The sequence below is a fragment of the Scyliorhinus canicula genome, chromosome 11, assembly GCF_902713615.1.
Source record: "Scyliorhinus canicula chromosome 11, sScyCan1.1, whole genome shotgun sequence".
NCBI lineage: Eukaryota > Metazoa > Chordata > Chondrichthyes > Carcharhiniformes > Scyliorhinidae > Scyliorhinus > Scyliorhinus canicula.
In genome coordinates this window covers 151,788,765-151,802,745 of record NC_052156.1, presented here as the reverse complement: position 1 = coordinate 151,802,745, position 13,981 = coordinate 151,788,765, and the positions used below count along the sequence as shown (strand labels likewise).

At 45.9% G+C, this 13,981-nt stretch overlaps 1 protein-coding gene across 1 annotated transcript in view; it reads right to left on the bottom strand.

Moving 5' to 3' along the window:
- Window positions 1-4,739, bottom strand: part of cax1 (cation/H+ exchanger protein 1) — a 47,048-nt gene extending 42,309 nt beyond the window's left edge. Inside the window, exons 1-3 of the mRNA XM_038812234.1 lie at window positions 4,655-4,739; window positions 4,259-4,396; window positions 3,427-3,560 (exon numbers count right to left, since the gene is read on the bottom strand). Coding sequence (XP_038668162.1) covers window positions 3,427-3,560; window positions 4,259-4,396; window positions 4,655-4,739 — 357 coding nt within the window. The remainder of the gene's footprint in view (window positions 1-3,426; window positions 3,561-4,258; window positions 4,397-4,654) is intronic.
- Window positions 4,740-13,981: the final 9,242 nt, after the last annotated feature.

Genomic DNA, 13,981 nt, shown 5'->3' with positions numbered 1-13,981 from the left:
AGGTTGTCCTTATACATGTCGGAACTGAGTGTGTGTGTCAATAGAGGGAATATTGGAGCTGCTTTGGGTGTTTGGGTCTAGACGAGAGTATTTTGTGGTGTCTTGGCCAGGGGTGGAGGGTCTGCCATGCCGTAGGGCAGGGACTCACTTCAGATACCTAGGGGTGCAAGTTGCTCGGGACTTGGAGAAGGCTCCGTAGGTACAATATTTCTAGTCTGGTGGAGAGGGTGAAAGCAAGGTGGGATGATCTCCCTATGCCACTGGCAGGCCGGGTACAGCCGGTCAAAATGAACGTGTTGCCGCGATTTGTTTATTTTCCAATGCCTACCGATGTTCCTGCCAACGGCATTTTTTAAGAGGTTGAAGGAATGATTACCTCATTCATATGGAGGGGGAAGGTGGTCAGAATTAGAAAGGTGCTGCTACAGAGGGGAAGGCAGGCAGGGGGCTTGGGGTTTCCGAACCGGATGTATTATTTCTGGGTTGCGAATGTGGAGAAGGTGCAGAGCTGGGTCAGGGAGGTCGATTCCCAGTGGGTGAGAATGGAGTGAATGGAGGAGAGTTTGTGTAGGCGATCGGGATTGAAGGTGCTAGCAACAGCGCCGCTCCCGATGGCCCTGGGGAAATAGTCAGGGAGTCCAGTAGTGATATCTTCATTGAGAATTTGGAGGCAGTTTTGCCACCACTTTGGGTTGGGGGCAGGGTTAAGGGAAATGCCGATTCGGAGGAACCAGGTAGCAGGATGGAAATTGAGATAGGAGGAAGTAGGACAGAAAGATTTGTTTCTTGGGGGTCGATTTGCAGGACTGAAGGAGGCGTTAGTGAACTAGGGGCTGGAACAAGGGGGAAATGCAGGTTCGAGACTTTGGTAGGAAGGAGCTTCCCGGTGGAGCCGGCCTCCACATTGCTGGAGGTGGTGCTGACGACAGCGGGACTGAAAAAGGGGGTAATAGTGTCGGCAGTTTACAGGGCTATTTTGGAGGAGGAAATGGCACCGTTGGTAGGGATCAAATCAAAGTGGGAGGAAGAGTTGGGAGAGGGTATGGAGGAGGGGTTCTGGTGCGAGGTCCTCCAGAGAGTGAATGCCTCCACCTCGTGCGCAGGTTGGGGCTGATACAGCTGAAGGTGGTATACAGAGCACACCTCAAGAGTGAGGATGAGTCGATTCTTTGAGGGGGTAGAAAATGTGCGAGAATGTGAGAGGAGGGGTGGGGGCCACAAATCATGTTCGTATATTTTGGTCATGTCCAAAGCTGGAGGATTACTGGAAGGAAGTATTTAAGGGTAATCTCTAAAGTGGTGCATGTGAAACTGGACCCAGGCCCCCGGGAGGCCATATTCGGGGTGTCAGACCAGCCGGGGTTGAAAACGGCTGTGGAGGTAGATATCGTAGCCTTCGCCTCGTCGATCGCCCGAAGGCGGATCCTGTTGGGATGGAGATCAACCTCTCCACCCTGTGCCCTGGAATGGCAGGGGACCTGCTGGAATTCTTAACTCTTGAGAAGGTAAAGTTTGAACTGAGGGGAAGGGTTCCAGAATTCATGGGCGTTGTTCATTCTGCGCTTTCGGGAATTGGACAACATTGAACATTAGGGGGTGTGGACTGTACGCATTAACAGGGACTATGGATGTTTCCTGATTCCTCCTTGTTTTTTTGTATTTATGTTGTTTTTAAATAAATTTAGAGTACCCAATTATTTATTTCCAATTAAGGGGCATTTTAGCATGTCCAATCCACCTAGTTTGCACATCTTTGTGTTGTGGGGGCGAAACCCACACAAACACGGGGAGAATGTGCAAACTCCACACGGACAGTGACCTAGAGCCAGGATTCAAACCTTGGTGTCGTGAGACTGCAGTGCTGACCACTGTGCTACCCTTGTGTTTGTTAAAATGAGAACTGTTGTTGATAAGGGGACTGACATCGCTTCTCAGCCTTTTGGCTAAGATGAGCGTGAGGTCAGGTGTAATGCCTGGATCTTGTATGTCTCTCGTGGGGACCATGAATTGGATTCAATTCGAATTGGATTTTGGAGCAGGCAAGGAGCTGGATTAGGAGTTCGTCCCTGTCCAGACTCTTCTGGCTTTGCTACTCTGATAAAGTAATTTAAAAAATATACAAGGAAATATACAAGGGGATTGACAACGTATTCGGTACTGTTTATTGTCCGTTGGTGGGTGTAAATTTGGAAGAAAATGTGAAAAAGGGGAATAAAAATATTTAAAAATAAATTTAAGGCAGAATTGACCATGTGAGGCATCAAGTAGCCCAAACTCAAGTGAATGGGAATCAGGCAAAAACTCACCACTGCTTAAGGTCATACCTAGTTGTTGGAAGTCAAATCATCTCAGTCTCAAGACATTATTGTAGGATTTCCTCAGGGTAATGTCCAGCCCAATCATCTTCAACTATTCCATTATTGACATCTTTCCTCTCTCTAACCCCTCCCCCAATCACAACATCAGAAGTGGGGGTGTTTGCACAATGTTCAGTACCATTTGGGACTTCCAATACTGACAGTTCATGACCATATGCAGTTCAGAGCTGAACAACATTCACACTTAGGCTGATACTGGGTTTAGCACACTGGGTTAAATCGCTGGCTTTGAAAGCAGACCAAGCTGGCCAGCAGCACGGTTCCCGTAACAGCCTCTCCGAACGGGCACCAGAATGTGGCGACTAGGGGCTTTTCACAGTAACTTCATTTGAAGCCTACTCGTGACAATAAGCGATTTTCATTTTTTTTTTCATTTCATAAGTAACCAGGCAAATAGATGCCAGGCAATGACCACCTCCAACAAGAGAATCTCACCATCTCAATGGTATTACCATTGTTGAACCCTCCTTGATTAACATCCTGGGATTACCAATGTCTACAAGAGCATGTCAGAATTGAGTAGTAAGAAGCCCAACACCATCCAGGGCAAAGCAGTCTGCTTGATGGTACCCCACCACCACCTTCAACGTTCACTGCTGCCACTCACCAAGGTGCCTTCAATGGCACCCTCCAAACCCACCACCTCGAAGGACGAACAGCAGATGCACCACCTGCTCGTTCCCCCCCCACCAAACTTCACATCATCCTGACTTGAAACAATGTTGCCAGTCCTTTACATTCACTGTATCCCTAACAGCACTGTGGGTCTGCCTACCCCACATGGACTGCAACAGTTCAAGAAAGCAACTTACTGCCACCTTAGAGGGCAATTAGGATGGTCAAATGCAAGTACAGTTCTGACCGAATATAAAGAATATTTAAATATTGCTAAAGCGCAGGAAGTGAATACTGCACTGGGGATTTTTCAATTGCATGTTCTCAAACATGTATTTGAAACATTTTGGGTGCAGTCATTTTCTGCTCAACAAACTAAGTGCAGGAATGTAACCATCGTAGAATATTGATGGACCACAAACATCATACTGACCTTGTAGTTGTTGGCCAGTTTATGTGCCTCCACCTCATTCTCTGCCAACAGTGTAGTCTTGGTGGTCATCATCAGGCAGCGTGGACATGTTATTCCTTCACATGAATGATTTTGGGTTGGAGTTGAACAGGTCACTGTGATAAAACCAAAATAATGGTTAGAAAGAGCACAGTCTACCCTTAACTTGCCCCGTGGCCTCAGGTGTGAGCATGGCAAAAGCCAATATCTGAATTGGGGGAAATACAAGTTTTAATTAGTCCAGGTGATTTTTCTCCAAAGCCATTCTATTATTCAGAAACCAAAGTAACCACGGGAAGAAATAAATACAGACTACAGGAAAGGTCCATCTCACAGCTGTGTAAAACAATACAGTACTGCTGTTATATATCTTGGCTATGGTAATAATGCACTGACCAGACTACTGTCATTCAGGAAGCGAACACATACTGAACACCACTGGTAACCCAAGCCAGCAACCTAATGATCCACTGAAATTATTTTTAAAATCATGTCCATTACAGAACAAGTTATCAGTAGTGGATTCTTTTCAAACTGTTGATAGAGGAACTAGACTAGACTAGTCCAAGTTAATCCAACTTCAGTTGTGAATGAGTGATCAACTTGGAAAGTGTACAGGTTCATCAATTCATTAACAAAAGCAGACCATTCACACCAATTACTTCTCAATAGGAGAGAGAGTATGGAGACTCATTCAATGAGCAAAGGCACGTCTAATAAAACACACCCCTTGCTCTAGTGAAGCCACATACGTTTTGTTGGCAGGAGGGGGGAGATGGAGACAGGATTAGATGTGGAGATTTGCTGGACTAACCTGGGAATAATAATTTTGGTGTGCTTGGTGAAGGGGCATCCATCATGTCAGTCTGCAGATGTAGCCCACAGTGCCTGTCCCACAGGGTCAGAGAATAGAGAGGTGCTTCTGCTCTTAGCTCACTCGCCCTCCCAAAGTCTATCGATGGAAAAAGAAAAGTCCTCAGTAGACTGTTAAAAGTTTTCTACATTAACTTCTGTATCCACAAGTCACTATATGACCAAGTTCAAGCAGAGGTTTATAGTGAGGCAGATGTGAAGCTGTCATGATGAACAGTTCACTATGGAGAGTTTCACTCAATAGTCAGAACTCATTACAATTTAGCTGGAGTAGGAATAGGCTTGGCAATTACTAGTTAATCTATAGAAGTGAAGCACATTATGCATCAAACCTAACCTTGAGGATTGTGCTCAATGCAGTTTCCTTTCCCAGTATTGGCATCCCCAATGTAGTTACCCACTGACTGGGGTACTTGAGACATCAATTACTTTCCCACCACGAATAGCCCCATGAGGCTCGAGCAAGATTCAATAGCACAAAGTGACAATTGATAGCTAATAGCTGGGCTAAGACTGCCGAGAGAAAAAAAGTTGGTCTGTTCCATACCAGCCAGAGCTTGATTCATCCCTCACTAGTCCCTAGGGAACTAGATTCTTGTGGGAAACTAAGGGATCATGAGGGAAAATAGGAAGAAAAATAACCAACAGTCTCAGGCAGAGTTCAAAGTTTCAGGGCCTACCACAGATCTGATTCTAGTGGAGACTATTGGGAGTTCAGGATTCCAATGTACATGATGCGGAATATCCTATCTGCTACTACTTGGAGAATTCTGAAAGAGAAACATCTGTTGCTAGAAATATTCACTCAGTCTTCACCAATACAGGAAGGTAACCAAGTGCATATTAAAAAAATAGGAGTGTAGTTTCAATTTCACCAATGCTAAACACTCCCTGTTCATGACTTGGTGTGAAGTCAATATGGCCATCCTTCACAGTCACTGGTAGATACACAGCTCACACCACCCAAAAAGACAGAGGCCAATATCAGCTGCACCAACATTACAGGAAAATCACCATACTAGTTCATAGTGCATTGAACCCCTTGGGTTCAATCAGAAATTGCAGCCTTTTCTTGGTTATTTCTAGGAATTGGTCACTTTTAGTTATTAAGGGGTGGTTGGTGAAGTGAAAACCCCATGGCATGTTAACATGCAACCCACATCAACGAGATTAAGCAAGACAATCAGCACCATATTTAAGCAGTTGGTCGACAAGACTCCCCTTGCTTCGCTTGTCACAAGAGCCACACCACTAGCTCCCAGACATCCAGACTGACTTGCACTCAAAATCTTAATTTAGCACAATTAGCACTCATTTCCTCAGCCAGTTTGGGAAAGAGAGGGGCAGCGGATAAAGAACTAGACTTCCCGTTGACAGCGCCAGGGTCCCAGGTTCGATTCCCCACTGGGTCACTGTCTGTGCGGAGTCTGCACGTTCTCCCCATGTCTGCGTGGGTTTCCTCAGGGTGCTCCGGTTTCCTCCCAGAGTCCAAAGATGTGCAGGTTAGGTGGATTGGCCATGATAAATTGCCCTTAGTGACAAAAAATTTGCTGGGGTTATTGGGTTACGGAGATTGCGTGGGTTGGTCGGTGCAGATTCAATGGGCCAAATGACCTCCTTCTGCACTGTATGTTTTATGTACACCATGGAAGTTGGAAATACCATTCACCATAATCACCTTACATACAATACCCAATCTAAAAATGTCTCATTCTATCTTTCTGTTGAGTTCAGGATTTTTAAATTTCTCCTCTGTTTACTTGGTCTGGTCTTACACAACTAACTTATCAAGATAACTGATCAAGATAACTGAACAAGCCAACAATTATCAGCAGAGTCGAAATGCTTCTGTTTCTCTATCTAACCTCAAATCATCAGTATCACTTCCGGACATCAAATGTTAAAAACTGCTGAGCACAACGGTTATAGCAAAGGTTATAAGCCCCAACAATATTCCAGCTGTAGTACTCAAAGCCAGTGCTCCAGGTTATAGGGACGCAGTGGAATGGTCACTAGATTTTGAGCAGCACGGTAGCAGTGGTTAGCATAGTTGCTTCACAACTCCAGGGTCCCAGGTTTGATTCCCGGCTGGGTCACTGTCTGTGTGGAGTCTGCACGTCCTCCCCCTGTGTGCGTGGGTTTCCTCCGGGTGCTCTGGTTTCCTCCCACAGTCCAAAGATGTGTGGGTTAGGTGGATTGGCCATGATAAATTGCCCTTAGTGTCCAAAAAGGTTAGGAGGGGTTACTGGGTTTTGGGGATAGGGTAGATACATGGGCTTCAGTAGGGTGCGCTTTGTAAGGGCCGGTGTAGACTCGATGGGCTGAATGGCCTCCTTCTGCACTGTAGATTCTATGATTAGTAATCCAGAGATCCAGGGCAATGTCCTGAGGGCCCAGGTTCAAATCCTACCAGATGGTGAAATTTGAATTCAATAAAAATCTGGAATTAAAAGTCTAATGATGACCATTGTTGATTGTCGTAAAAACTCATCTGGTTCACTATTATGTTCTTTAGGGCAGGAAATCTGCCATCCTTACTGGGTCACAGCAATGTGTTGACACTTAATGCCCTAGAAAACCAAATCACTCAATTCAAGGGCTATTAGGGATGGGCTATAAATGCTGGCCCAGCCAGTGACACCCACACCCACTGAATGAATAAAGACCAGCCCCTAACCAAGCTATTCTAGAACAGCTAGAATACTGGCATCTATGCCAAAATCATCCAGGATGTCCTTGTCACAAAAAGCAGGACAAAGTCAATCATTGTCACCTCACCAGTCTGTCAATTCTTCATAAAGTAATGGAAAGTGTTTTTGAGACAGGACCAGTTTACTCCAGACAAGGAGGGGGGAGGAGTGTATGGGGAGGAGGGAGGACAGGCAGGCAGTCAAGACAGTATTTTTCAGTGCGAGATCAAGGAGTGCTAGTAAAAGTGAACTGAATGAGAGCACTGGGGTGAAAATTGGAATCCTACAGTGCAGGAGGCCATTAGGCCCATCGAGTCTGCACGGGCCATTGGAAAGAGCACCCTACCCAGGCCACACCTCCACCCTATTCCCGTAACCCAATAATCTTACCCCAGCTTTTCGACACTAAGGGCAATTTAGCAAGGCGAATCCAACTAACCTGCACATCTTTGGACTGTGGGAGGAAACCCACACAGTCACAGGGAGAACGTGCAGACTCCGCACCAAGCCGGGAATCGAACCTGGGACCCTGGAGCTGTGAAGCAACGTTGCTAACCCCTGTGCTACCATGCTGCCCTAATTAATTAAAAGGATTGTTGAAGTCTAATCACCTCAGCACCAGGACATTGCTGCTGCCCCCCCCCCCCCCCCCCCCCGGCGGACACGGACTGAGTCCGCAGCCGCCACACCGAGTCCCCGATGCGTGGGACCATGACAGCCTTGGAGAATCGCCGCGGGGGCCTGTCAATGGCCCCCTACCCACACCGCGTAGCCCATGCACATATACGATTCGCCGGGGACCGAGAATCACGGAAGCGGTGCCGTGCCGGATTTCGGCCCATTCTCCACACCGATCGCAATTTCGGCACGGAGGCTCAGAGAATCCCGCCCAAGGTCTAGATTAGAGAAACTGCGATTGCAATTCAATTATCTCTGGGGATTTAATAGATGTTCAGAATTATGAGGGGCTTTGATGGAAGATGGAGAAAAACAGTTTCTACTGACAGAGCTCTATAACCAGAGAACATGATTTAATTTTTATAAAAACCCAGAGCACAAAGAAAATGTACTAATTGTTTTAATGCTCGGTTTGTAAGGGTTGCGGAAACAGATTTAACTGTAATTTAGGGCAATTGAACCTCAAATCAACGCTGCACAACTTACGTGAGCAAAAGTTTTTATTTTTGTAACCATTATAGCAGCTCAGCTCAAGTGTTCTCTCCAGACAACCAAATTCAGAAGAATCAGGTTTATTGATTTTCAAATATACATCCAATAACACTACAACTTTTTTTTTAATTTTGTGTATCTAATTCTTTTTTCCCCACCATTAAGGGGCAATTCAGCATGGCCAATTCACCTACCCTGCACATCTTTGGGTTGTGGGGGGTGAGGCCCACACAGACACAGGGAGAATGTGCAAACTCCAAATGGACAGTGACCCGGGGCCAGGATCGAGCCTGTGCCCTTGGGGCCATGGGGCAACAGTGCTAACCACTGTCACCCTGTAACGCTAAAAACCCAGAATCAGCCATTGACTTCAAACCTCCAACCATATCTACCAACTCACCCAAACTTTAAGAGTTCTCACTTGTACAATCAATTCAGGCCCTATACCCAAGGAAATTAAACTAGGAATGACAATTTATAGGCAAGTTTGTTTTCAGATTCAATAGTATCACTGCCTGTCCTCCAGTGCTAGAAGGATTTGCACTGGAAGAAAAGGATGCAAAATATATCCTTATAGCTTTATCTTGACCTTTGATACTGGTTTACAGAGTTTCCGTAATGTTATGTTTCCCATTAACTGTATAGCACCGCCAGAGTTTGATACAAACAATCCACTATTGTTCTTGATCCTCAAGTATGGTAGTTGTGATTAGAAAGGAAAAATGTCAATTTTTGAACTCCTACATTGCCCTGTTATTGAAACTCAGCAGGTTTTGAAAACCACAAAAAAGGGGAAATCTGTCCTGTCATACAAACCTGGTGCTTAAAACAATCAGTACCAAATCATTGGACTATTTTCCCTTTGCGCATTCTCAGTATTTCAAAACAGTTGAAACATCATCATGTGCAGTGACTAATACCTTGGCCAGAGGTCAGTTTATCTTTTTCTTTTCTTGCAAATTTAAACAATCCTGCAGACTGCCAGTAACCAATAAAAATAAACAAGTTGGGATGCTTGGCAGACAGCAGCGAGCGTTAGCAAAGGATAACTGGTGACAGTCACCAGCAACAAAAAAAATCCTTCATTCCCAAACTGTGGCAAGACCTGTATTTATTGTTCATTTCCAGCTGCCCCATCACTGCCTCTTGAATCACTGCAGTCCATGTGGCAAAGATGCCCCCAAATACATTTATACTTTCCAGTGATTTTAATCTGGGATCAGGATTCTGATCCTCAGGATAAGTGCTTGATTGAAATGCAGGAAACACCCGAAACTAAATTTGGAATCAGAGGTTATGCTAGGATGTCGGAATGACAAAGACTAGAGCGTTGTTCGTTGCATTTCCTGCAGCGATCGGCATGTCATTAAAAACTAAACAAAAATGTGAATTCATTTGAGCGTCCTAGGGATGTGCCAAATCGAATTACCTTCGAAACAAGTTTGGCCAAGATTTCTAAAAAAAAAAACATTTTGCAGCTATATTGACAAGTGGGATCAAGTTCATGATGGCATCTCAATGACATCACAACAGTACAACTGCATACATACAGCAAACAGCCATTTGAAGCACCATTTCACATGGAAAGAGGATGTGAAGTGCTGAATCCACTCCTGGGCAAAATCAAAATTGTACTTGCACTCATTCGATTACACCAAGATCTTGGAATTACAAGCAAACTGGAAATTTAGTGAAAAATGTTGTATTAGTTAAGCGACTTGGACTATTCGATATGTTCCAAGTTGCACCAAGACTATGCAATTTGGACATCTGCCAAAGCACCATTTAAAATGTTCAGCCATTGTGCTCCAAAGATCAAGGCACAGAAATAGACCCAAAGATTTACACGCACCCCCTTCTATGAGTCAGATGCAACTGGCATTGGTGTTTCACTGTTGGGAAAGTTCCAACATTCTGGCATTATCTATACTATATGCATTCGGGATCGAACCTGGGTCTCAGTGCAGTGAGGCAGCAGTGCTAACCACTGAGCCACCAGACCACGGAGAAGTTAGTGGAATTCCTTACGGGAAAATTCAAGAACGCACAGTGGTCAATGGTCAACACTGTTGCTTCAGCTCACAACCCCAGATCCCACAGGTCCCAGGTTCGATTCCTGGCTCTGAGTCACTGTCCGTGTGGAGTTTGCATATTTTCTCCGTGTTTGCGTAGGTTTCGCCCCCACAACCAACAAATGTGCAGGCTAGGTGGATTGGCCACGCTGAATTGCCCTTTAATGGAAAAAATAAATTGGGTACTCTAAATTTAAAAAGTGAGGGTGGTGACAGTGGCCATTTTGGGTGTGCCTGAAATCAAAGTAGGTTTGAGCCCTGTTGGATTTCCTCACTGTGGGGTATAGCCGATTCTAGTAGAGGGGATGTTCAGAGACCCCCCCCCCCCCCCCCCCCAAGTTAGGATGGTTATGTGCAAGATGAGGGGGTTAAATGGTCCAGTTAAAAGGTCCAGGATATTTGCCCATTTTAAGAGGCCTGTAGTCTTTTTGCAGGAGATGCATTTGAGGATTGGGGATCAGCTGAGGCTAAGGAAGGGATGGGTGGGGCAGGTGTTCCACTCTAATTCTGAGGAGAGGACAAAAGGTGGGGGGGGGTTGCATTGTTTATTAGGTGGTTTTAGTAAAGGGTAGCCTCGCCTATCAGGAACAGTGTAGTTTTTAAAAACTAGAATAGGGAGGTTTAACCCCCCCCCCCCCCCGTTCTGGGAAGCACTGAAGGCAGTGGTCAGGGGGGTGGGGGGAAGAGATAATTTTGTTCAAGGCCCACAGGAATAAGGCTCGAAAGGTGGAAAGGTGACTCCATTCTGGTGGTTAACCAGCAATACTCCACAGCCCCGATGGTGGAGTTGTTAGCAGAAAGAGGCTACAGGTGGATTTCAAGCTGGAATCAACAGGAAAGGTGGAGAGTCAACTTTTTTGCCACTCTAAGGGCATTTATAAAAGTGTGGTCAGAAGGCCAGTGTTTATTGGCTCACAGGGTATTTGAGGCTTTCTACCAGAGACTGTACAAATCTGAGCCTCTGGAGATGGAGCAGTTTTTGGATGGATTAGACTTCCCAGTAGAGGAGGAGGAGAGCAGTTGGAGACACCACTGGAGTTGGAGATTATGGACTGTATTGGTTCTATGAGTTGGGGAAGGCACTGGGGCCACATGGTTTTCCAGTGGAATTTTGTGAACAGTTTTCAGCCTTGTTGGCGTCACATTTCAGGGATGTTTAATGACACCGTCTCGGGAGTGCTATCGGCTATATCGGCACAGGTGTTGATTGATCTCTTTGAAGAATGACAAGGATCCCGTGGAGTGTGGGTCTTACAGGCCTATAGCATGGTTTATGGGCAGCACAGTAGCAGTGATTAGCACTGTTGCTTCACAGCACCAGGGTCCCAGGATTCCCGGCTCAGGTAACTATCTGTGCGGAGTCTGCACATTCTCCTAGTGTCTGTGTGGGTTTCCTCCAGACGCTCCGGTTTCCTCCCACAAGTCCTGAAAGACGTGCTTGTTAAATGAATTGGACATTCTGAATCCTCCCTCAATATACCCGAACAGGCACCAGAATGTAGCGACTAGGGGATTTTTGCAGCAACTTCATTGCAGTGTTACTGTAAGCCAACTTGTGACACTAATAAAGATTATTATTAATACTGACACAAAGGCATTAACTAAGGTGATGGTGAAACGCCTGGAGAGGTGGTTGAGAGGTGACCAGACAGGGTTTGTTAAGGGCCGATGGTTGTCGGTCAACATCAGGAGACTTTCAAATGGCATTACCCCTTCCTTGGGGAAAATCCCAGAGGCAATCTCCATGGATGCGGAGAAGTTGCTCTTTGAAACTTTGGGATGATTTGGGTTTCGGCCAACATTTATCTCCTGGGTCAGACTGCTGTATAGTGGCCCCACAGCCAGCGTCAGACCAACACAGTTGAGTTCAGGGTACTTCCGGTTGTATCGGGGCACAAGGCAGTCCCTGTTGTTTGCGCTGGCCGTTGGTCATCATGCTTAGAGCATCATGTGGAGGGGTTATGGAGAGGGGGCCATGGAGCTCAGGGTGTCCCTTTATACAAGACAACCTGCTGTTATAGGTTTCAGATCCTCTCTCCACCGTGGGGAGCATAATGGAGTTATTGAGGAAATTTGGGGGGGGGTCCTCAAGAGTACAAATTAAATATCGCCTGGGGAAGGAAGTGGATTTGGAGAGACCATGACGCAGTTTAGTTATTTAGAGATTCAGGTGGCTCACGAGTGGGCATTGCTGCATAAAACCTAGCCAGTCTGAAGGGGTGAGGTGGCATGCCCTCCCATTGTCCCTGGCAGTGAGTACAGACAGTCAAAATGAACATTCTATCAAGGTTCTTATTTGTGTTCTAGTGTCTCCTGCTTCTCCCCAACTCTTTCATTGGGTTAACAATCTCGGCCTTTGAAACAAAAAACAGAAAATACTGGACAATCTCAGCAGGCCTGACAGCATCTGTGGAGAGAGAAGGGAACTAACATTTCAAGTCTGGATGACTCATCAAAGCCTCGGCTTTTATCTGAACGAGTAAAACTCCCCGGATTCAAAGATCCTTCCTGCAAAGGGAGCTGGCGCTACCGAATTTGACTTTCCATTACTGGGCACCGAACATCGGGGTAAATGAGGGTGGATGGACGAGGCTTCCTGTGTAGGTTCGTGTCTAAGGGCACTGGTTACGGCTCCTCTTCAGTTCTTTCTGGCCAGGCTTTCTATGAGCCCGGTGGTGGTGGCGTCTCTAAGAATTTTGAAGCAATTTAGGCAGGGTTCTGTAACAACCATTGCTTTGTGCCGTCTGGGATGGACACAATGTATAAGATTTGGAAGAGGGAGGTGGTCGAGGCGCTCAGGGATTTGTTTGTGGAGGGTAGGTTTGCAAGAATGGAGGAGAAATTTCAACCAACGGAGTTTGATTTACACCTGCATATACGTAAAAACTTTTGTTCATAAGAAACAGTTTTCACTCCCTCGGCTACAAGGATGTACACTTGTGGACAAGACCCTAGCTCTAGATGAGATAGGGAAGGGAAGATATCAAATATATGGGTGGTTGGAGACAGGGAAAGAACCATTGGAGACAGTAATGGGGATATGGGAGGGGAAACTGGGCTTGGACGGAGGGGGCGTGTGTTAGATTTTGCACAGGGTGAATTCCACCTCTTGTGGCAGGCTGAGCCTGATACAGTTTAAAGTAGTTCACTGGGTGCACTTAGCGTGCATGAGTGGGTCCTTCCCCAGAATAGAGGACTGGTGTGAGCGTTGAGGGGGCCGGTGAAGTTGTTTTGGTCTCCTTTTTCGAGACTATGTCAGAGATCATGGGCGTCAGCCTCGCCCATTAGTGGCGATCTTCGCCAGCACTCCTGGAGGCGAGAGAAGCCCGATGTCCTGGCGGAGAGTCCTGCTTGGATGGAAGTCAATCGACACCACCCAGGGCCACTGTGGTTGGGGGACTTGTCATTAGAGGGTCAGAGGAAGGTGGAAGCCATTTATTATCTTCTGTAAAGACTTGTACGTGGCCAGCAACTGACAGTACCTAGAAAGGGACAGGGGGGGGGCTTTAGTGTTATTATTATTTTGTTTAAGAGAAACAAGTTGTTTGTATTATAATCAGAATGTTTTGGAATAAAAATATAGGTACTTATGTATTTGCCACTTCAATATAATCTATATGGTTAAAGACATGGGGGCTGAATGGTCTCCTGCATCAAGATTCTATCCCACAAGTGTACAGGGAAAAGAAGATTGAGCAGAAGATTAAATTAAAGCAAATAAATTTCCCAACT